Below are 24420 nucleotides of genomic sequence, written 5' to 3'. Positions count from 1 at the left end.
TTCCCCACTCAGGGATCGAACCCAGCTCTCCTGCATTGCAGGCAGATTCTTTACTGCTGAGCTGCCTGGAAAGCACCCCCCTCCCCAAGAGGCCCTAATACTTCTGCTTGCAGCACCTGGAAGACTCTGCTACCACCCAAGCTGGTCCAGGGGGGCTGTGGACCAGATCAGTGAAGGATGACCCGAGATGGTGACTCTCTCACCAGCTTCCTCTCCTCCCTCATGTCAGATCTCTGGGAGCCCTGCCCTACCCTCACATAGAGAAACCCTTGCATGTGGCAAAAGGACAATGTCTTTATTATCACACACAGGTGGCCACTGGTTGAATGTCCCTCCTCCCAGAGGATCAGTTCAGCTGTTCTCAGGCCCTTCCATATGCTGTCACCAGGTCAGATAGCGTGCGCGTGTGTGTGCGTGTGTGTGCGTGTGTGTGCGTGTGTGTGTGTGTGTGTGTGTGTGTGTGTGTGGTGGTGGTGGAGGGGGTGGTGATGAGGACTGGGGCATGATTCAGATTCCAAGGCTCTTGAGTTATGAGGTCAGAGGGAGAGGTGGGGCGTGGGGAGTCAACAGGAGCTAAGGATCCTGGGGAACAAGGTCAGCAAGGAGGGAGCCCCACACCAAAGGGCTAGGGCCAGCCCCACTGCCCAAGCCAGGGAAGGGCCAGGGGCAGCTCCACTTGAGATTAGAGGCTCATCCTCAGCGCCACCCTCACGGGTCTCAGTCACAGTGAAGACCCCGATACTCCACCTACGGCCCAACAAGGTGCTGGAAGGGTGGGCCACGCAGCCCTGGATGTCCACTGGGGCGGTCAACCCACCTAGACAGAGAAGATAGAGTCAGGGAGGGTTCAAAGCTCCTCATGCTTAAGTTCCTAGACCCTATTATTCCTAGGCCTTCCCCTACTCCACCTCAGACCAAGAGACCAGGCTCTTAGTCCCCTCCTCCCTCAGACCTAGAAAATCTGGGTCCCCAAGCCGCTCCACCCCCAAAGTCGTGAGCCAGGTATGGAGCCCTATACCAAGGTCATAGGTGTGGAGCCCTGTACCAAGGTCACAGGATAAAAATCTCTGGAACTGACCAAGCCCCATAGCAACTGTTGCCATGAGCCTCTGGATCTAAACCGACCAGTTCCCTGATCCGGTAGTAGATAAAATACCAACCCCATAGCATCCTAACCAATCACCTAATGCCACCATTCCAGTAGGAATTTTCTCTGTCTTGAGGCTGTAAAAATTGGCTACTAGCCTGCGAAAGGGTTTGGCTCTCCCTTGAACCAGCCCACTGTTTGGTTTTCCCAGTCTATTAAACTTTATTCTCCTCTCGTTCTGCCCCATATCTGGAAATTCTTTTCCAGCCTGTGCATGGACCGCAACACCAGGGTCTCAAGCACTCTCCCACCTCGGGACCCTGTGAATCCAGCCCCCTAGCCCATTCCTCCTCGGGACCTGACATTCAGTACTCACCTCCCCGGAGAAAAATCTGACCCTTGTAACAGTGACTGGTGCCCTTAGGACACATCACGTTAGAGCTTTGTGAGCAGGATCCAAGGGCCAGACAGACGGGACATTGCAGGTGTCCTGGGGCCGGGGGGGCTGGGGAGCAGAGAGAAGGTTGGGAACACACAGCCCTGCGCCTAGCCGCGGCCACCCTCCTTGAGCGCCGAGATGTGTCTCTGGGGCCCCATCTCTCCCTACCCCGGGTCCCACCCAGCCCGCTGGCATCACACACCTGGACGAGGGAGGGCATTGACCAGGACGCTGCTGCTGGCAGCCGAGTTGCAGTAGTCGGAGGAGCAGACCCGGGCATAGGAGGCGACCAGCACTCCGGGGGGCCTCGAGTGCATGAAGTCACCCTGGATATTGACCTGGCTGCAGCCTTTGCTCCCCAGCAGGATCGACCTGGGTCCTGAGGGGTGAGAGAGAGAAAGCTGGGCGGCGAGAGTGGAGGCTCCAAGGGTGGCGGAGTCAGGGGCTCGTCAGGCAGGGGACAGGTATGTGACGATGACCGGGGCACAGGTCCTGTAGAGAGCACAGGGCAGCCTGGGGCCAGAGTCGGGTCCTCTTCCAGATCTGCTGCCTCTCATTTCTGGCTCAAATGTCACCTTCGGAGTAGAAGGTCCTCGGAATTTCCCGTGGGAAACGGAAAGTTTTCTGCTCTAAACCCTACCAGTCAACACGTCTTTTTCAAATGCAAATTTCTGAGCCCAGACGAAACAAAGCCAGGTTTTTGGAAGCCAGTAGGAGCTCTGCGTGTGTGTGTGTGTGTGTGTGTGTGTGTGTGTGTGTGTGTGTGTAATGCAGATTTCTGAGCCCAGGTGAAACTAAGCCATGTATTTGGAAGCCAGCAGCTACTTCCTCCCCTCTGAAAGTGCTGAGGAGCTGGGTGTGTGTGTGTGTGTGAGAGAAAGAGAAAGAGAGAGAGAGAGAAAAAGAGGCAGCCATCCACCACATTTGCCATCTCTTATGATAAACAAGAAATTAGTTTGTGAACAATAAAAAAAGCAGGACTGGCCCCAGATAGCTAGATGCATATGAAGCTACAATATTCTGGCCACCTGATACAAAGAGCCGACACACTAGAAAAGACCCTGATGCTGGGAAAGATTGAGGGCAGGAGGAGAAGGGGACGACAGAGGATGAGATGGTTGGATGGCATCACCGACTCAATGGACATGAGTTTGAGCAAGCTCTGGGAGATGGTGAAGGACCGGGAAGCATAGTGTGCTACAGTTCATGGGGTTGCAAAGGGTCAGACACAACTGAGCGACTGAACAACAACAACAACAAATACGAAGGAAATGATTTCAGCAAGTCTGGACATTTGCATCTTCCCATAGAGGATAGAAGATTGCTAAATCTCTTCATGTGAGACATTTAGTTTTCTCTTAACAGTAATCTTTCCTATTCAGATTACCTGCCGCTTGCTGCAAACGTGTATAACATTCCCACTGAATAAATAACTCTCAACTTTTAGGTTTGGGGGTTTTTTAGTTGACAGGGAGCCTTCAGAGCACAAATTGCAACCTTCACATCATTCTCCCGATCTCCCGTCCCCACTGGACTTCTGTCCACAGCTCTTGTCTTCACACATGATATCTCACTCTTTTGTTTCGTTTTGCCTGCAGCTTCCCCACTGGCCTGTAAAGCTACAAGAACAGTGCCTGACACACCACAGCAGTTCCTTAGACTTTGAATGAAATGAGTTAAGAGCTGGACACGACTGAAGTGACTAAGCAAAAGCTTTCTTTGTGCCGGCTCTGTTCTCAGCCCTTTGCCTGGACTACCGGCTATATCCTAGTCACCACCCTGTGAAGTAGGTTACTGTTACTGCCATCATCTCGTCCCGATTTTCAGAAGGGGAAACCAAGGCACAGATAGAGGAAGAACTGGACTTAGAAGTGCAAGCCTGAAGGGACCGTGGCAGGAAATTTAGTGCACAGAATCCAGGGCAGGGGGCTTCCCTGGTGCTCCAGTGGTTAAAATTCCTTAACCCCTTAAGGAGGATTCCTTGCAATGCAGGGGACACCGGTTTGATCCCTGGTGCAGGAAGATCCCACAAGCTGCGGGGCAACCAAGCGCGTGAGCTGCAATTACTGAAGCCCGCATGCCCTAGAGCCTGTGCTCCCCAACAAGACAGCAGTGTGAAGCCGGTGCACAGCAACTAGAGCATAGCCCCCGCTCTCCGCAACTAGAGAAAAGCCCACGCTGCAACGGAGATCCAGAGCAGCCAAAAATAAACAGATAAGTATTTTTTTTTAAATCCAAGGCAGGATATGACCCAGCAATCCCACTCCTGGGCATACACACTGAGGAAACCAGAATTAAAAGAGACATGTGTACCCCCAATGTTCATTGCAGTACTGTTTATAATAGCCAGGACATGGAAGCAACCTAGATGTCCATCGGCAGACGAATGGATAAGAAAGCTATGGTACATATACACAATGGAATATTACTCAGCTATTAAAAAGAATGCATTTGAATCAGTTCTAATGAAGTGGATGAAAATGGAGCCTATTATACAGAGTGAAGTAAGTCAGAAAGAAAAACACTAATACAGTATATTAACGCATATATATGGAATTTAGAAAGATGATAACGATGACCCTATATGCGAGACAGCAAGAGAGACACAGATGTAAAGAACAGACTTGGACTCTGAGAGAAGGTGAGGGTGGGATGATTTGAGAGAATGACATTGAAACAGGTATATTATCATATGTGAAACAGATCACCAGTCCAGATTCAATGCATGAGACAGGGTGCTCAGGGCTGGTGCACTGGGATGATGCTGAGGGATGAGATGGGGAGGGAGGTAGGAGGGGGTTCAGGATGGGGAACACAGGTACACCCATGGCTGATTCATGTCAATGTATGGCAAAACCACTACAATATTGTAAAATAATTAACCTCCAGTTAAAATAAATTAATTAATTTTTTAAAAATCCAAGGCAGGGAGACACAGGACCCCATGCAGGGGTCTCGCCCTCTTGCGCAGCCCACGCACCTACATCTATGAGCAGAAGGGTCTCCTGACACACCTCCCCAGGGTTACACCGCTGCTCCGTAGTTGTGGACCAATCGACAGGGTCCTGGCTCAGGTTTGGAGACATCTGCAGCATGATACCCCGATAACAGGTCAGAGCACCTGCGGAGAAAGAATCACCAGGGTCTGTGGAAGCCAGGGACCCGCTGTGTGTCTTCCTTCTGGTCCTATGCTTGGGAAGATGCTCACATTCTTGAACTACCCTGCAAGCCCGATGGGCCACTGGGTCCCTCAACCTCAGATTTAGAAGGGACCTTCAGGGCTTCCCTGGTGGCTCAGATGATAAACAATCTGCTTGCAATGTGGGAGATTCGGATTCAATTCCTGGGTCAGGAGGATCCCCTGGAGAAGAGAATGGCCACCCACTCCAGTATTCTTGCCTGGAGAATCCCATGGACAGAGGAGCCTGGCTACAGTCCATGGGGTTGCAAAAGAATCAGACATGACTGAGTGACTAACACTTTCACTTCTTTCGTTTTGGAAGTCTGAGCCCCATCCTTATTCTTTACCCTGTTTCTGCTCAAACACACCGCAGAGGCTTTTCTCAATGCCCCCTGAGGACAGCTGCTCTTTCCATCAGCTGTGATGGAGACAGATGGCTCTTCCTTAGCCTGAGTCAATCTCTACTTCCCTCTCTGGGCCTCAAGGTCCTCATCTGGATAAAGAGAAATGTAGCCTGACACCATATATGTCTTCACTGAGCAACGCTATGTTCCAAACAGAAATACTCCAATGCCTTGTGTGCACTGAACACTTAAAAGGTGCCCAGCTGCCGTGATCAGTTTCCAAGGATGAACCCTCCCCAGAAGTTCACCTCACCTGGATTGCTTCATTTCCTCCTGGCACCCCCCTACCCCAAGCAGGTTGTCATCATCATCACCCTGATTTTCAAAGTGAGAAACAGAGGAGTTTTGAAAGCAGCTTGCCCAGTGTCCCACTGCGAGTGAGTTAGGAGCTAGGCTGGGAACTCAGGCATTATTCTGGCTCCTTCCAGGGAGTGATGGGGAAGAGGAGGATTGATGACCATCCTGGGACGCCTCAGCCCCTGTAGCCCTCTGCAGTCTAGTTTGAAAACCATTAGACCAACTCTTGAGACCATCACATGATCAGCTGGGATGTGTCTCCTGATGCAGAAACTGTCAGGGCTGACCGTGCAAGTAACCCACAAATGTGTTAACCTTCACAACAGCCCCCATGAAGGAGGATCACTCATTCCCCCACTTCACAGACACTTCATGGGTCCTGCAGCCTTCCTCCCAGCCTGGTTCCCACTCTGCCTACCCCTGTCTTTCCCGTCTTGGCCAATGGCACCTCCTTTCTTGCAGTTGCTCAAGTTGAAGACATTGCTGTTATTCTCGACAATCCCTCCTCTCTTACACCCCATGTTGCACCCATCAGGAAATCCTGTTGGCTGAAGCTGCAAAATCCCTCCAAAACCTGACCACTTCTCACCTCCTCCACAGCTTCCACCAGGGTCTAAGACTCCTTGGCTCTCACCTGCTTCTTCCTGAGTCTCCCTGGAGGGTCCCCTCCCCCATGCCCACTTCCCCTTCACTCTATTCTCCACCAGGCATTCAGAATGATTCCTATAAAAGAAAGGTTGATTCACATCAATCCTTTGCTCAGAAAACTCCAGTAGATCCTCAACCCATTCAGAATAAAATTCTAAGTCCTTAAAATGGCCCCAAAGGCTCTACCTGAGGTGCCCTCCTTCCTCTGCACAGTCCTCCTGTCCTGCTCTGCTCCCGCTTAATCACTCTGTTGGAGTCCCACTGACTTCTGGAGTCTTCTTTGAAACACACATGGAGGCACATGTCTGCCCTAGTGCCTTTGGATATGCTCTGCCACCTCTGACCATCAGTGAGAGTCTCCTCCTCTCTGAACTTGGTGAAAGAGGCTCTAAGCAGTGGTAATCCTCAAAAGCTGGTTCAGTGGCAGAGCCCAGACTGAAACCCATGTCTTTCCATTCAGATGCTAAGCTCTTAACGGTTGTGCTCTCCCAGGCTGGGCTGGCCCACTGCTCTAGCTGGAACCAGGATCCAGTTCCTTAGGGGGACAGTCAAGGCTGTTAAAATCCTGGACCTTCGGTTCTTCTTCAGTCTGGGCTCCTGTGGTGGCCTGTTTTGCACCCTGTCCTTTCCTGCCCCCGTGCCTTCCAGGAGCTGTTCCCTGGGATGCCCTTCTGTTCTCCACTTACTCCCTGATATCTTGCTCCACTCTAGCTGGGGGCTTCCCTTTTGGTCCAGTGGCTAAGACACCACAGTCCTATTGCAGGGGGCCCAGGTTCAATCCCTGGTTGGGGACTAGACTCCACATGCCACAACTAAGAATTCACATGTCTCAACTAAGACCCAGTGCTGCTGCTGCTGCTGCTAAGTCGCTTCAGTCGTGTCCGACTCTGTGCGACCCCATAGACAGCAGCCCACCAGGCTCCCCCGTCCCTGGGATTCTCCAGGCAAGAATACTGGAGTGGGTTGCCATTTCTTTCTCCAATGCATGAAAGTGAAAAGTGAAAGTGAAGCCGCTCAGTCGTGGACGACCCAGTGTAGCCACATATATCAATAAATAAACAATTTTTAAAAAAGATCTGGCTTTGATGCTGAAAGCCAACAAAATAGGGACATATATGAGGAATACCCATTTGTGGCGTAATGGCTGTGTTTTATGTGACACATGTGTGGTCTGGGCAGCACACATATGTGGGATATGTGTGGGGTGTGTGAATATGTAGCGGGCCTGTGGAGGGTGTGGGGTAGTATGGGAATGTGTGAAATGTGCACGGTGGGTGGGTGTGTGATGTGTGGTGTGTACGTATAGTGACAGAGTGTGTTGGTGATGAATGTGGTGTGTTTGTCATATGAGTGTACCATGGTGCATGTCCCGCATCTCTGTGCTGTGTGTGTGTGTTGGGTGTTGGGTGTGTGCTGGGTGTGGCATGTGGTGTTGTATGGTGTGTGAGAGGTAAGGAAACACGTGTGTGGTGGTACATGGCACAGTGTGCATGGTTGTGTCTCTCGTGTGTATTGTGTGTTGTGTGCATTGTGATGTGTGGTGCATGTGGCATGTGTCTGATTTGTTTCTGAGTGTCTACTGGATTATGTTACCTAATATGCCTGCTAGTCCCAGAGATGAGGGCCAAATAAATAAACTAGCATTAATTAAAAATAAAGATGCAGACTCTGTCCCTCCCTGACCATGGCTCCCCTGCCTTTAGCAGAAAGGCCAGCCCCATCAGTCTGGCTAGGAAGCTATCTGACCCACCATCAGGACCCCCACCTACCTCTCTGCTCCCCCACCAACATCCAGTCCCAAGACACAGCAGGGCATTCCTTCTGCTTGGAAGGGCTCTGCCTTCACCACCCACACTCACCTTGTCCACCTGGAAAACTTGTCATTGCTGACTGCTCCCAGCTGTACCTCATCCTCGCCATGAGCCCTCCTCAGGCAGAGCCCAGGGAGCCTTCTTGAAAGCAGCAGGCTGCCCCCACCTCCAAGCCTTTGCCCATACTGTCTCCTCTGCCTGTTTGCGCCCCTTTCCTCTTCTGTGAATGAACAGCAGCTCATCATTAAGACATGGGTCATAGGTCACCTCCTCTGTGAAGTCCTCCCCGATCTCCCCCTCCCAGAACATCAGTATCTTCTTACTCTGAGCTCCCCCAAGCCCCCTCATGACAGCCTCATGGCTACCTGTGTCTGTGATGTCTCTGTTCCCAGTCCCAGAGGCCCTTTAGGGCAGGGCCAGGGTCTGAGTCCTCTGGAGTCTCCACGGGAGACCTTGGAATGCTGTATGGACTCCTGTCAGCAAACACATCCTGGGGAACCCACCCTTACCCAGCCCTTGTGCTGCCCGAGGCTGAAAACCTTGGTGTCAGGAACATCCGGGTTCTGTCCTCAAAGCTCCCAGTCCAGCCAGAGAGATCCAAACAGGAACGTTTGCTGAACTCACTCAATTCTCTGCCTGAAGCTTGGTCAGGGAGGACCCTCCTCCCACTTTCTCCAGACCCCACTTCCCTCCTCGCCCCACCCCTCTCCTCATCCTGCTCCCTGACATCAAGACACGCCAGGCCATGCTCATCCACCGGTGTTCCACCTGGACTGGGTTTCCATGCGTGAGTGGGAACCCTCCACGGGTCCTCATTTGGCTCTTACTTTCCCTGTCACACCTGAAGCACCCTTGACATCCTTCTGATCACTTTTTCTCTGCAGCAGGGCTGCTGGGGCCTCCGGTACCAGGGGTGGGGGTTGGGCGAGAGTGGAATGCCAGAGTTGGGGTGGGGGTCAAGGGGAAGCCAGAGACCCCAAGGTCGGGGAGGTGGAGAAATAGAATCAGAAGCAGCTAGTCACTCCCAGCAGGGAAACCAGCAGGCAACTCCTGCAGACAATGGATAGAGTGGCATTCGATGTGGCCCACCCTCTTTGCCTCTCTGACCTTCCTCCTAGCTCTGTTGCTCCTCTCCCACCTGGACAGGCTGTCCTAACTGAGCCAGGCTCAGCATCATTTAAAACACCTGTCCTATAGATCTCCTGTCCTATAGATCTGTTCCCTGGACCACGTACCTTCTCTGTTTCCTGGCATCCTCGCCCGAAGTGCCTACTGGGAGAATCCCTCCCATCACACCTGCCTGAGTGAGTAGTAACATCTGAATGACCTGTGATGCTGGTTTTGGTGGGATATGTTTGGATGCCTGCCTTTCGCAGGGTTATCATACCCCGGAACTTCCGCCCCTGTCACTTGGTCTTGTCGCCGTGACATTCACCTTTAGGAATGCAAGTCCCCCACAGGCTGATGGGCCCGACTTCCTGGGTCCCATTCAGCAGGTTGCAGCCTGCTTGAGAAACGCATCCTTGGACTTTGAGTATGCTGGTGCTGCTCCCTGGAAAGTGGGAGAAGGCGGAGACACTGTTACTGGGACCAGCCAACACTCAGGGGGAAGCCAGGCCCGCCCTCCTCAGGGTCCCCATCCTCACCTCCCTTTCCTCCCCAAGAGACTCAGATCTTGATTCTCAGCCCCACACCACCCCCCAGCCTCCCCCAAACCTGGCCTCAACCCCACCTCCCGGTGGGTCACCAGCAGTGAGCTGGAGGACCCCATTGTAGCAGTGTGAGCTCTTGGCCGGGCAGGTCATCTCTGGGGCCGACAGACAGCCTTCTCTAGACAAGCAGACTGGACACCGCACAGAACCTGGGACTGGAGAGGTGGGAGACAAAGGGAGGGAGGAATAAGGGGGCTCTGAATTCAGACCAGGCGCCTTCCCTCCACCCTCCTCGGCTTTTCAGCTCCTCACGGCTCCCGAGAATCAGCTCCCTTAGCCTCCCTGCCCTCCTCTCAGGAAGGTCTGGGGAGCAGGGCATTAGGACCCGTGACTAGAGAGAGACCAAGGCGGTGAGGGAGCATGAGATCTGGGGAGGGCTGCCTAGTAAGGGGAGGGGAGGGGTGCCCTGGGAGGACCCAGAGGCTCCACTGAACCGTGGAAGAAGACGAGATGCCCATGTCCACCAGCGATGCCCAAGAGTAGAGAAACACAAAGGGCAGAGCGAAATCCGATTTATGATCTCAGACAGAAGAGGACAATGGGAAGCCACAGGTCAATTTCAGTTCTGAAGAGGAGATGCTGAAACCCCAAAGGGCAAGTTCCCAAACCCCACGGGAAAAAAGAAGGAGTGGGCAGCAGGTTAGGGCCAGAGCCGCAGTCGGAGGTGGGTAGTCGAACATGAGGGAACATCAGTCCAGTGCCCTGCTAAGGGACTGCTGGAAGAAGCTGTGCTGGGGAGGCTGGATGGGGCTGAGGGGAGGCAGGGAGGCATTCTAAAAGAACATTGCCTGTGTGCTCACCCCAACCCCCTCAACCCCATTGCCCCCCTCCTCCGGGCAGTCCCCTTCTCCCCCCAACCTCCGGCACCTGTGGGTGGGAGCGGGGTCCAGAGAGGGAGGCTGGTGCTGAGATCGTTGCACAGATTCTCCCGGCATACCCGGGTGTAGGAGACGATGGACAGGCCGGGGCCTGCCCTGTGGTCGGTGACGCGGGCCTCCTGATTGGCTGCCTGGGTGCAGCCCTTGATGAGCACCAGGTACAGGAGGGGGTCTGCACGGAGAGACAAGCAGGCCAGGGTGGGGTCAGACTCCAGGGTCCTAGAGGGAGGGTGTGCATCCGAAAGAGTGCAGAGGAGGCCCCTGGGCGGCTAAGGTGGGCGCCGCTCCTGGTATTTTGGGGAGCGGTCTTCTGAGTTTGTACACAGAACGCAGGTAGGACTGGAGGGTGGGGTGATAGGGACATCTCTCCAAGGGAGAGGCTGCAAGTCAGGCGCGGGGCCCGTCTCACCGTTCTGGGTGATCAACACCATTTCCTGGCAGCCCAAACCTTCTCCACAGTTCACTTGGGAAGTCGTCCACCGAAAGGGCTGTTCCGATACATTCCTTATGGTCTCCACTCCCCCCGAGTAGCAGTTCAAGGCCCTCGCTCCTGAAATGGGAGGAACAAATCCATCTAAGCTCAGCCTCCAGGTGGATCCCCTCCCTGGCCGGGTCTCTCACTCACCGGGCAGGGCGAGGGTGATGCCCAGCAGGGCCAGCAGCAGGGCAGGGCTCATCGTCTGGGTGGCGGGAATGCTCGCTCCCGCTCTTTCTCCCCGGAAACAGCACTTTTATATCTTGTCACAACCCAGGTAGTCCAGGAAAGGGTGGGGACAGGGTCTTGCTAAAGGAGGCCAGGGCCTCCCTCTGAGTCTCCATAGCTTAAAGGTGGTGGCGGGTGGGGGGGGAGTTGGTGGGGGGTGAGGTGAGTAGGGTGAGGATCCAGGGGGAGGACGGGGCAGGGTGGGGGGGTGGGGGGAGGAACCTGTGTCCTCCTTCCTTCCCTAGACCCAGGATTCAGCCCCCTCCCCCGCTCCCCCTCTGACCCAAGAGTCTGGGCCCACAGCCCCTCTCAACAGTTAGAGACTGAGGCATCCTAGCCCCGAGACCTCATTGGTCCAGGTCCCCAGCCCTCCTTCCTGCAGAGCCCAGCTCTGCGGGTCCCCACCCCCACCCTGTTTAAGGGTACTTTGAGAAGGTGGTTTCCCCATCTCCTAGCAGCTCAGCCACCTTCTGGCCCAAGATGGGGAAATGACCCAACTGCCTGTGAGGACACTGGGCGGTGAGTCTTGCCTGGTCCTTCTGCTCTCTCTACCTGAACCCTTGTCCCCCCATGGATTCCTGCTTCTCTTTCCTTCTCTTTCCTTCCTGTGTGCGTGTTAGTCGCTCAGTCATGTCTGACCCTTTGTGACCCCATGGACTGTAGGCCGCCAGGCTCCTCTGTCCATGGGATCCTCCAGGCAAGAATACTGGAGTGGGTTGCCATGCCCTCCTCCAGGGGATCTTCCCCACCCAGGGATGGAAACCATGTCTCTTAGGTCTCCCGCACCGACAGCCGGGTTCTTTACCTCTAGCGCCGCCTTCCTATACTGCTGTCCTTTTTATTCCCTTTTTCATGAACTTCCTTCATGCTTCCTCTTCTTCTTCTGTTCTCTCCACTGTCAGCACAACACGGTCCTAGAACCTCCGCTTTCCCACCACCCAGGAGGGAAGTGAGGAATGGCGGGGGTGGGAGAGGACAGGTGGTGGTGGAGACTGGATATCTATCAGAGAATTAGGATATTCCTTGGCAAAGCAAAGTGTCCTTGCCAGAAATAGATGGAATAGTGGTGTGCTAGAAGATCAGCTTTTCAGAAAAACAACATCATAGCATCAGCCTATTTCTGTGGTGTAAATTCTCTTATCCTGTCTGGTTTTAAGCTACTAATCATTTTCACAACCAGCTCGAAAAATTCCTAAGTATTTAACAATTGGCTTTTGCAAACCTGCACAAACCAGCTCTAGCATCCTGGCTAGGAAGAGACAGGGAAGAATAGGAGGTGTCTATCTGTGACTGCAGAGGCCAGATGTGAATGTGTGAGAAAGAGAGGGGAAACGGAGAAAAGATTGAGAACAGCAGCAGAAGAGAAAGAAATGAATATGAAAGTTGCAATTACATGTTTATTTCAACATCCTCATACATTTTATTTTTCTTTGCATGTGCAAGTTTATTTTTTTAAGAATTTTTAAAATAATAATTTTGCTTATTTATATTTTTGGCTGTGTTGGGTGTTCATGGGTGCGTAGACTTTTCTCTAGTTGCAGAGAGCAGGGGCTACTCTTCATTGCGGTGCACGGGCTTCTCATTGTGGTGGCTTCTCTTGTTGCGGAGCATGAGTGCCAGGGTGCACAGGTTCAGCAGTTGGGGCCCGTGGGCTCGATAATTGCAGTTCCCAGTCTCTAGAGCATAGACTCAATAGTTACGGCACAGAGGCTTAGTTGCTTCGAGGCATGTGGAATCTTCCCGGATCAGGGATTGAACCCACATCTCCTGCACTGACAGAGCAGATTTACCACTGAGCCACCAGGGAAGCCCCTGTTTCGCAGGTGTAAAATTTGCTCCATGGACAGAGGCATGTTCTGGTCATCTGCTACTGTGTCTCCACCACTATCGTGACGGAGCCTAGATGCTCAATAAATATTTATTGAAGGAAGGGAGAGAGGAAGGAAGGAAGGAAAGATACAGTGGAGCCATCACTACATTTGTATGGGTTGTGCGCTATGATTCACACGGTGGCTGTGTGAATGGTGGCCTCTGGAGTTGTGTGCGTACTGAAGCAACGTCCCTGGAGGAAGAAGGAAAGGGGCAAAGAGGCCCATAGGTTGTTGCTGTTATTGTTTAGTTGCTCAGTTGTGTTTGACTCTTTTGCGACCCCATAGACTGTAGCCCATCAGGCTCTTCTGTCCATGGGATTCTCCAGGCAAGAATACTGGAGTAGGTAGCCATTTCTGGAAGAAGCCAGACACAAAAAGTCACATATTGTATGATTCATTGATGACATAATCAGAATAAGTAAATCCATTGAGACATAATTGGTGGTTTCCAGGGGTTAGGGGATGGGGGAATTGGGAGCAACCTCTTAATAAGTAGAGTTTTATTTGGAAGCGATGAAAGCATTTTAGGACTATCTAGGTGGTGGTCATTGGAGAAGGAAATGGCAACCCACTCCAGTGTTCTTGCCTGGAGAATCCCAGGGACGGGGGAGCCTGGTGGGCTGCCGTCTATGGGGTCGCACAGAGTCGGACACGACTGAAGTGACTTAGCAGCAGCAGTAGCAGGTGGTGGTCATACAACCTTGTGACTGAGCTAAATGCCACGGAATTGTTCACTTTAAAATGGTTTCCATTTGGTGAATTTCATTTCAATAAAAAACTATTACACTGAATGAAAGAGGCCAGATGAAAAAAGAGAACATACTATAAGATTTCATTTATATACAATTCTGGAAACTACAAGCTAATCTATAGTAACTGCAAGAAGGTGAGTGAGTGCCTGGGTACTGTCAGGGTGGGGCTGAGTACAAAGGTAGGGATTACAAAGGCTCATGTGGAAAAATATTAGGTAAACATGTAAAATTGTTCAAAATTTCAGATTCTCTTCTTTTTTTCTTTAGTTGACTTAGTTGCCCTGAGGCATGTGGGATCTTCCCAGACCAGGGATAGAATCCCGAGTTCCCTGCATTTCAAGGCAGATTCTTCACCATGGGGCCAGCCAGGATGTCCCCAGGTGGAAGTCCCCATGTGGAAACTTGGGTGGAATGGATACATTCACTATCTGAACTGTGTTGATGACCTTACAGAGTGTGTGTGCACATGAAAATTCATTGAACTATATACTTCAAATGTGTGTGGTTTCTTGCCTGTCCATTACAGCTCACTAGAGCCGTAATTGGAGAAGGCAATGGCACCCCACTCCAGTACTCTTGCCCGGAAAATCCCATGGACAGAGGAGCCTGGTGGGCTGCAGTCCATGGGGTCACTAAGAGTCGGACACGACTGAGTGACTTCACTTTCACTCTTCACTTTTATGCATTGGAGAAGGAAATGGCAACTCACTCCAGTGTTCTTGCCTTGAGAATCCCAGGGACGGGGGAGCCTGATGGGCTTCTGTCTATGGGGTCATACAGAGTCGGACATGACTGAAGCAATGCAGCAGCAGCAGCAGCAGAGCTGTAATCAAGGCTTGAGGTTATGGATTGCCTGTGTTGTCAGGAGGAGAGAATATTACTCCACCACTAATACGCCCAAGTTGGTATACCCTGGATGTGTGCACACTGCTGCTGCTGCTGCTAAGTCGCTTCAGTCGTGTCCGACTCTGTGTGACCCCATAGACGGCAGCCCACCAGGCTCCCCCGTCCCTGGGATTCTCCAGGCAAGAACACTGGAGTGGGTTGCCATTTCCTTCTCCAATGCATGAAAGTGAAAAGTGAAAGTGAAGTCGCTCAGTCGTGTCTGACTCTTAACGACCCCATGGACTGCAGCCCACCAGGCTCCTCCGCCCATGAGATTTTCCAGGCAAGAGTACTGGAGTGGGGTGCCACTGCCTTCTCCGGTGTGCAATAATTATACCTGCTGGCTTTTACGTAGCACTCACTGTGTACAGGGTACTTCAGGTGTCTTAGCTCATTTAATCACCCAAGTGAGTTAGTTGAACTTTACTTGACTCAACTGTCTTACCCCCTGGCCTTTGCACATTCTGGGTCCTCTGCCTGGAACTCATTTCTGCCCTTTTGTGAAAAGTGAAAGTGAAAATCTGAAAGTGTTAGTCGCTCAGTCGTGTCCAATTCTGTGTGACCCCATAGACTGCAGCCCACCAGGCTCTTCTGTCCATGGGATTTTCCAGGCAAGAATACTGGAGTGGGTTGCCATGCCCTTCTCCAGGGGATGGTCCTGACCCAGGGATCCAACTTGCATTTCTTAGTCTCCTGCATCAGCAGGCGGGGTTTTTTTTGTTTTTGTTTTCTTTAACCACTAGCACCCCAGGGTGCTACGGTCAAAAGTATGTGCCCATGACCGTGACCTCGGAGGTGAAGGTATACTTCAATACAGATTCTCCCTAGCAGTCAGGGCCCCAGCTCAAATGGGGACCCATTCCACCTGCATAACTTGAAAAGAGATTTTAAATGAGACAATTTGCAAAAGCATGAGACTGTTTTGGAGACATAAGGGTTAGAGCAGTTTCCTGGTTCTGATAGCACTGTGTTTCTGTTGCTGCTTTACTGCAACACAGAGGGGTTGCAAACAGAGACTCAGAGAACCCGCTCTGGAGATGGCTATTTGACAGGAGCTCCAACTTCAGGCTGAAAAATTCACACAGCCAACCGCAACAGTACAGGGAGGGAGCTGGGGAATTAACACCCCAACTTCACTCAGTGTCCTCCCTGTGGTCTCCTGCTGGGGCTCCCCATCGACCGAACCCAGCTGGAAGGTGGGAGATCCCACTAACAGTCCCCACAGCACAGGGCAGGGGGAGAAGGGGAGAGAATGAATGTGAAAAAGGAAACCACACAACCCACCCCTTGAGTCCGCAATACAGAAGACACACAATTCCCGTCTGGTACTTAATCATAGAACTGCCTTGTGCTAATGGCAAGGCGTCACACGCCCACAGCTTTAGATGGTCAGTTCTTCATGAACCACAGTCAGAGGAAGATGGGGGAAAACCTATAACAGAGCTGCAAAGGCCCTGACTGTGCGGCTGGTGGTAATGAGAGCCGCCTGCTTCTACCACCCCTTCTACGTTCTCTTACCACCTGCCAACACCTCCTCTGGACATCGTTGAGACACAAGGTTTCATTCCTAAAGGAAGTAAGTGTTCAATAGTCTTGTCTTTATTGGCTTTTGGCCACTTTCTGCTGAACAGGGCCACCGGCGAGTCAGTATTACCCACAATGCATCCCCTGGCTTCCAAACATAGTCCTTCTTGACCTGGCAAACCAGTCTCCCTCTGGTGGTCACGGTCCCTCTGGTTGTCTTCTCCGCCTCTTGTTTCAGCAGCACAATGAACACATGGGGGCAGTCCTGGCTTCTGGTTGATTAGAGCTCTGATTGGGTTTCTCACCCACACCAAGCCCAAGGTCACAGAGACCAGGAGCAAAAATGCTTTAAGTGGGTTGTCATGTGTACTGACGGGCGGGGACACTCCCTTATCCTCCCCTGTGTCATGGACCCCTGCATTCTGGCTCTAGGGCAGGTGACACGATAGACTGGCCAGTTTGAGACCTAGAGCATCTCCTGTTGGGTGGCAAGGTACCTTCTCTACCTGGTGCCTTCAAAAGCCATCATGGCCATTCGACCCTTCTGATAAGCCAACTGTGTCTGTATAGTGGGGCACCTGGAAGTCAGTGAGCTCCATGCGGGGAGTTAACTGCCTCAGTTCCTTTGCCTTAAAATACATCCTCTAGTTGGAAGCAATACTTCATGGGAGGATCTCTGGTGATCCCAAGATTAAGACTCCACCTGCCAGTGCAGGGGATGGGGTTCAATCCCTAGTTCAGGAAGATTCCAGAAGCTGTGAGGCAACTAAGCCAATGTTGCCACAACTGCTGAAGCCTGTGCACCTAGAGCCTGTGCTCCACAAGAGAAGTCACTTCAGTGAGAAGCCTGCCCACTGTAACAATGAGTAGCCCTGGCTCACAGCAACTAGAGTAAGCCCACCTGCAGCAATGAAGACCCAGCAAAGCGAAAATTAAATAAATCAAATTTTTTTTTTTAAAGAATAGAATTTTTCTTACAGTTTTGGGGGCCGGAAGTGCTTAGGGTGCTAATGTGATCAGGTTCTGGCGGGGACCTTTTTCTGGACTGCAGATGGTAGATTTCTCATTGCATCCTCACATGGCTGGAGGAGAGCCAACTAGCTCTGCCTTCCTCATAAAAGGGCACTGTGGTAATTAATGTTCAACTTGCCACATCTAAGGGGTTCCCAGATAGCTGGTAAAACATGATTTTTGGGTGTTTCTGTAAGGGTGTTTCCAGGAGACAATAGCATTTGAATTGGTGTACTGAATACAGATTTTTGTTGTTGTTCAGTCACTGTCATGTCCAACTTTTTGCGACCCCATGGACTGCAGCACACTAGGCTTCCCTGTCCTTCACCATCTCCTGGAGCTTGCTCAAACTCATGTCCATTGAGTCGGTGATTCCATCCAACCATCTTGTCCTCCATTGTCCCCTTCACCTCCTGCCTTCAATCTTTCCCAGCACCAGGGTTTTCTCTAATTAGTCGGCTCTTCTCATCAGGTGGCCACAGTATTGGAGCTTCAGCTTCAGCATCAGTCCTTCCAATGAATATTCAGGGTTGATTTCCCTTAGGATTGACTGGTTGGATCTCCTTGCTGTCCAAGGGACTCTCAAGGGTCTTCTCCAACACCACAGTTCGAAGTATCAGTTCTTCAGCACTCAATCTTCTTTATGGCCCAACTCTCACATTCTAACATGACTGCTGGAAAAACCATAGTTTTGACTATACAGATGTTTGTGGGCAAAGTGATGTCTCTGCTTTTTAATTTTGCTGTCTAGGTTTGTCATAGCCTTTCTTCCAAGGAGCAAGTGTCTTTTAAAGATGAATAAAGATGGCCCTTGTAGAAGCAAGTGGACTTCTAGTTCACTGAGGGCCTGAGTAGAACAAATAGGTAACAGAAGGAAGAATTTGCTCTCTGCTTGAGCTGAGACATCACCGTATCCTCCCCTGGGACAGCAGTTCATTTCAGTTCAGTCACTCAGATGTGTCCAACTCTTTGCGACCCCATACACTGCAGCGTGCCAGGCCTCCCTGTTCATCACCAACTCCTGAAGTTTACTCAAACTCATGTCCATCATGTCGGTGATGCCATCCAACCAGCTCATCCTCTGTCCTCCCCTTCTCCTCCCGCCTTCAGTCTTATCGGGCCTTCTTATATCAGGGCTTTTACCTTAGACAGGGACTTAGACTGCTTGTTCCCCAAGTTAACAGGCTTGAAGTTTCAACTGTACTGCCAAATTTTCTGGGCCTCCAGCTTACAGACAGTAGATCCTGGGAATTCCTAGCTTCCATAATCTCATGAACCAATTCTTCATAATATATCTACATATGTTTCTATATATCTGTTTGGGCTTCCCTGGTGGCTCAGATGGTAAAGAACCCACCTGCAATGCAGGAGACCCAGGTTTGATCCCTGGGTTCTGGAAGATCCCCTGGAGAAGCCTGGGAAATTTCATGGACAGAGGAGCCTGGTGGGCTACAGTCCATGGAGTCACAAAGAGTTGACACAACTGAGTGACTAACACACACACACACATATCTGTTTATGCCCTATTGATTCTGTTTCTCTGAAGAATTTTGATGAATATGGGCACTAATCCCAGCATTAGAGTTCCACCCTCATGATCTTATGACCTCCCAAGGACCCCAGCTCCTAATACCTTCATACTGGGATTAGCATTTCCAGTGCACCAGGCATTCAGCCTCCACTGGGGCCCAGAATAAGCCTAGATGGCTCACTGGTAAAGAATCTGCCTGCCAATGTAGGAGATGCAGGTTTAATCCCTGGGCCAGGAAGATCCCCTGGAAAAGGAAATGGCAACCAGCTCTAGTATTCTTGCCTGGGAAATCCCATGGATAGAGGAGCCTGGCAGGCTACAGTCAGGGGGTCTTAAAAGAATCAGATATGACTTAGTGACTAAACAACAATAACAACAAACCTAACGCCCCTTTCCAAATGTCTGATTGCAATCTTCAGAAGAAGGCATGAATTTTCTCCAAAACAAGTTCTGCACTGTGATTCTATTAGACTCTGTAAGATGTTCCATGTTGTAATATACTGGGTTTGAAACATAAACATTCTTACAGTCATTATTTTCTGAATAGAATCACCCAGGAGTTACTTAGAAGAACACTTTAATATTTCCAGGGGGGAGGTTTCTAGTATAACTCTTTTGTAGTTTAAATGGTTTGTTCTTTTTTCTAATTTATGGCTACTTCCTATATGGCCGATGGCTTACTATCCCTACTGTTTGATATTAAAATGTATCTGCATTTATCAACTTGCAATTGTACTTTTTCAGAACCTGTTGAGTATTAGCCAAGTCTGATTTCCTCTTACAGAAAGTTAAGGCTTTTGCCCAAGGATATTTGTGAAACAAGGTTACAAGATTTTAAAAATCAATTTCAGAGAAGTTAATTTGTGTACCAGTTCCAGCTTCTCCATTCTTTGGCACTGAGTAAAGCTTGTTTTATTCTAGTCTAAAAAAAAAAAAAAAAAATCAGTCAGAAGTTCCTGATTCATTACAAAAACTCAACAGTGGGTTAAAAAACAAGTATTGGAATTTAGATTTTACTTATTTATTTGTAGAGCCTTGAACCAACTAATGCTCCTTTGGTTTCTAAATTATTCCTGTTGGAACTAAAGTCAATTTCAGTTGGCAAAGAATCAACTTTTCAAGCTGTTTAAATTCTTCTAGTTTGAGTTGCAAAGGTGGAGGAGAAAGAAGAGGGATTAAGAAAAAGAGAGGAGAGAAAAGAGAGAAAGAAGGGGAGGGAGAGAAATGAAAGATAAAACCAAAAGAAAAATTGCGACAGAATGGAGAAGGAGGGAAAATACTAGAGACAGAATGAGGTTTAGGTTTGTGATATCTAAAGATCAGCCTCTCTCTTTTGGACATCAACCTCTAATCTGATCCCAGAACCAGACTGATTCTTAACTCTGATCCCAGGTCAAGCCCACATTCTGACTATCAGCATCTTCTCACAATCAGTTCCTGATCCTGACCAGGCTAAGCCCTAACCCTGACCCTAAACCCCAGTTCTCTCTACACTGCGAACTCAAACTTTAAAGAATCTACAATAGTCATTCGCCAAGTGGACATTCACATCCAGAGATGTGGTTTCATGGTTTCGTGGGGTTACTGTCTGTGCCCTGCCAGCCTTCAACTTCCCCCTCTGCATCTGCTTTGTCCCCCACCCCCCACATCCTCTAAAGCAATCTGCTGAAAAAAACTCACTTCCTTGATCTTCCATCCCATTCACTGCTTCTTCCCTTCTGGGTCAAGCATCTTCAACTATCTGGACTCTTTTATTTTTTGGCTGCCCTGGGTCTTCATTGCTTGTGGCTTTCTCTTGTTGTGGAGCACAGGGGGGCTGCTCTTCACTGCAGTGCACAGGCTTATTGCAGTGGCTTGTCTAGTTACAGAGCATGGGCTCTAGAGTGCTGGCTCAGGAGTTGTGGCCCATGGACTTAGTTGCCCCGAGGCATGTGGGATCTTCCCAAACCAGGGATCAAATTCCCATTCCCTGAGTTGGCAGGCAGATTGTTAACCACTGGACCACCAGGGAAGCCCAGAATTTTTTTTTTCTATTTTTTCACCTTTCACTCACTCCTTCATGCTTTCTTTCTTTCTCTTCTTCCTCTAAAATTGCTTTTACCAAGGTTGATGTAGGAGATGGATGGGCCCCTGATCCGAACTGCTGGTGTCTGTCCAGTGGAGTAAAATCGAAGCTTGGTTCTCATCCAGACACTCTGAGGATAGAGCTAGTGGCAGGAGCTGAGCTCTGCTGAAGTAAAGAGATAAGACGACCACTCCTGAGGTCAAGGAAAACTTCCCTGTATGTACCTGTGTAGGAAGGCTCCTTGGGAGTCAAAAAGGGAGGGGGGCTCGTCACCCAATACATGTGGACATGCCTCTGTGGTGGGATCCATCTCAGCAAAGTTACCCATGTGACTTGGGGTGGCTCCTAGGACAGGTCTGATGTGGAAAAAGAAGTTATATAACTGGCCAAAGGTAAACAAAGACCTGGAAGGACTGTCCTGGATGACTGATTTAAATCATGTCTTAACTGTGCTTCTCATTCAGGACACCCACATTCTTCTCTGGGAGTGTATTTCTGCCTTGCTTCTATCTTGAATAAGCAAACTGCTTCTCTGTGTGCTCTCCCACATATTATGCTGTGTCTCTAATAAAATTTGTTATTGTTTTCAGTTTTTGCCTCCTTGAAACATTCTTGCTTTCAGTGGGGGGTAAAGCCAGGGGAACCTTGCCTCTAGCCCCTGGTGGCCTCACGACTAGGATTCCTGGTTTTCATTCAGTTCAGTTCAGTTCAGTCGCTCAGTCGTGTCCGACTCTTTGTGACCCCATGAACAGCAGCACGCCAGGCCTCCCTGTCCATCAACAACTCCCGGAGTCCACCCAAACCCATGTCCATTGTGTCAGTGATGCCATCCAACCGTCTCATCCTCTGTCGTCCCCTTCTTCTGCCCTCAATCTTTCCCAGCATCAGGGTCTTTTCAAATGAGTCAGCTCTTCACATCAGGTGGCCAAAGTACTGGAGTTTCAGCTTCAACATCAGTCCTTCCAATGAACACCCAGGACTGATCTCCTTTAGGATGGACTGGTTGGATCTCCTTGCAGTCCAAGGGACTCTCAAGAGTCTTCTCCAATACCACAGTTCAAAAGCATCAATTGTTCTGTGCTCAGCTTTCTTTATAGTCCAACTCTCACATCCATACATGACTACTGGAAAAACCATAGCCTTGACTAGACAGACCTTTGTTGGCAAAATAATGTCTCTGCTTTTTAATATGCTGTCTAGGTTGGTCATAACATTTCTTCCAAGGAGTAAGCGTCTTTTAATTTCATGGCTGCAATCACCATCTGCACTGATTTTGGAGCCCAGAAAAATAAAGTCAGCCACTGTTTCCACTGTTTCCCCATCTATTTGCCATCAAGTGATGGGACCGGATGCCATGATCTTAGTTTTCTGAATGTTGAGCTTTAAGCCAACTTTTTCACTCTCCTCTTTCACTTTCATCAGGAAGCTTTTTAGTTCTTCTTCACTTTCTGCCATTAGGGTGGTGTCATCTGCATATCTGAGGTTATTGATATTTCTCCTGGCAATCTTGATTCCAGCTTGTGCTTCCTCCAGCCCAGCGTTTCTCATGATGTACTCTGCATATAAGTTATATAAGCAGGGTGACTGTATACAGCCTTGACGTACTCCTTTTCCTATTTGGAACCAGTCTGTTGTTCCATGTCCAGTTCTAACTGTTGCTCCCTGACCTGTATACAGGTTTCTCAAGTGGCAGGTCAGGTGGTCTGGTATTCCCATCTCTTAAAGAATTTTCTACAGTTTATTGTGATCCACACAGTGGCTCAGATGGTAAAGCGTCTGCCTACAATGCAAGAGACCTGGGTTCAATCCCTGGGTCGGGAAGATCTCCTGGAGAAGGAAATGGCAACCCACTCTAGTACTCTTGCCTGGAAAATCCCATGGACGGAGGAGCCTGGTGGTCCAAGGGGTCGCAAAGAGTCGGACACGACTTCACTTTCACAGAGTCAAAGGCTTTGGCATAGTCAATAAAGCAGAAATAGATGTTTTTCTGGAACTCTCTTGCTTTTTCCATGATCCCACAGATGCTGGCTAACCAGGTTCAGTCCCTGGGCAGGGAATCATTACCCATATACATCCACTACATTTTCATTAGTATTGTCATCTAAAAATATCAAGTCTCCTAGTACATGAGCACAGAATATCTTTCCACTTATTTATGTCTTCTTAATTTCTGTTGCTATGTGTTCTCCTTTTTAAAAGTTGTTTTTTAGTTTTTCTGTGTACAAGTCTGTCACTTACCTTGTTAAGTTAATTCCTAAGTATTTTATTCTTATTGATGCTATTGTACATGGAATTTTGAAATTTTCCTTTTCATACTGTTCACTGTTTATGTATAGAAATATGGTGAGTGTCTCTCCCGGGAGGGACTTTGTCTCCAGGGAATCTTACATGGCTAGGCAGGGTGTGAAGACTTATCCCAAACTGAGGCTGGGACACTAAAAATTCTAGAGGTAGAGATTCGTTTGGAAACCCAGGATTCCCTGGTAGGGCAGGGAAGATCCGTGGAGAAAGATCGTTTCTCAGAATTGAGATTGAATTCACTACTGGGAATCCCTACTGGGAGCCGGTGTGAAGTGTTTCCTCTCTGCAAAGGGGCAGTGAATTCAGAAGGCCTTCCATCAGTAAATCCCCACCCCAAGATACCTGAGAGGCATATTCATACCTAAGACACCTGAGAGGCATATTCATACCTGTCACACCTGGTACCCAGAAAGCTGCAACCATGAAAAGGTGGGAAGTTATAACACACAACATAACCATCAGTCCTTTTTACATTTCCAAAGCCTTCAAAAATATCTGAGTGCCGAAAGGCCAGATTGGAACTGAGTGAGAGCTGGTTTGTTCCACCACGTGCCCTGACCGACCAGGGAATCCCTACTTTCTGAAATATGAGAGGTGATCTCAGTCCCCACCCTCAGTTTGGCACAGGTCCTCACAACCTTCCTAGTCATGTAAGAGTCCCTGGAGACATGGCCCCTCCGAGGCCACAGAAGCCAGGCAGCCGTGAGATGGCCGAGCTTCCAGGAGCCCTTTCCTCATCCTGCCTCCTTCCCCCTCCTGCCTCTGTTATGGATGCGGGCATCTCCTGTGGTGAGACTTTCCCTGTCTCTGCTGCTCTGGGTGCTGTGGGCTTCAGCCCCTCCTGCCTCTGGAGCCTGCTGCCAAGACACACACCTGTGAGACACACCTGGGCAAAACTCAGGCCTTGCGAACTGGCAGAAATCTTCAGAAGTGCACTGAGGCCTCCCCTCAACCCCCCCACCCTGCCCCACCACCACCTCGGTCTAATGCACTGGGGTCTGGACCACAGACTGAGGGAAGCGAAATCCTTAAGTCTTAATCATGGGCCCCCAACCCGCCCACCACCTGCCACCTCCTTCACTAGAAGTCACATCAGCTTAGGAACAGCCTGTTCTGAGGCCATAAGGCAACTCTGCATTTTCATAGTACAAACACTCTTAGCTCCTAGAAGACCTTCTCAGGTCCTAGGCATGAGGCTCCCTCTATCTCAGTGACTCAGAGAAGTATAACTCAGAGAACATCCCTTAAACCCAATCCCTCTTAAACTTCTAATCTCACTGATTTCTTTTCGGAGGCCAGCTGAAAAAAAACAGTCTGTTT

At 50.0% G+C, this 24420-nt stretch overlaps 1 protein-coding gene and 1 long non-coding RNA gene across 2 annotated transcripts in view; both read right to left on the bottom strand.

The window, feature by feature from the left end:
* Positions 1–274: 274 nt before the first annotated feature.
* On the bottom strand, positions 275–11283 carry CD177 (CD177 molecule). Its single transcript, XM_070771164.1, has 9 exons — positions 11083–11283; positions 10867–11007; positions 10447–10629; positions 9600–9734; positions 9303–9419; positions 4507–4647; positions 1729–1905; positions 1464–1592; positions 275–817 (listed from the first exon to the last, which is right to left on the bottom strand). Exons 1-9 carry the CDS (start codon positions 11132–11134, stop codon positions 564–566), a joined length of 1329 nt encoding a protein of 442 aa, XP_070627265.1. The 5' UTR covers positions 11135–11283; the 3' UTR covers positions 275–563.
* Positions 11284–11540: 257 nt separating this feature from the next.
* LOC139177135 (uncharacterized) overlaps positions 11541–24420 on the bottom strand; it is a 31109-nt gene continuing 18229 nt past the window's right edge. The window contains exon 3 of the long non-coding RNA XR_011561610.1: positions 11541–13385. This is a non-coding gene — a long non-coding RNA (uncharacterized lncRNA). The remainder of the gene's footprint in view (positions 13386–24420) is intronic.

Source organism: Bos indicus, chromosome 18 (assembly GCF_029378745.1).
Source record: "Bos indicus isolate NIAB-ARS_2022 breed Sahiwal x Tharparkar chromosome 18, NIAB-ARS_B.indTharparkar_mat_pri_1.0, whole genome shotgun sequence".
NCBI classification, from domain to species: domain Eukaryota; kingdom Metazoa; phylum Chordata; class Mammalia; order Artiodactyla; family Bovidae; genus Bos; species Bos indicus.
Note: the sequence above shows the minus strand (reverse complement) of the source record. Positions and strands in the feature narration are given on the sequence as shown.

Coding starts and splice junctions, on each gene's coding strand:
- CD177 (XM_070771164.1), bottom strand. CDS start 11,134: ATGAGCCCTGCCCTGCTGCTGGCCCTGCTGGGCATCACCCTCGCCCTG. Junction 11,008..11,082: donor CATCACCCTCGCCCTGCCCG/GTGAGTGAGAGA, acceptor CTCCCATTTCAG/GAGCGAGGGCCTTGAACTGC. Junction 4,648..9,302: donor GGGGACTTGCATTCCTAAAG/GTGAATGTCACG, acceptor CTTTCTCCGCAG/GTGCTCTGACCTGTTATCGG.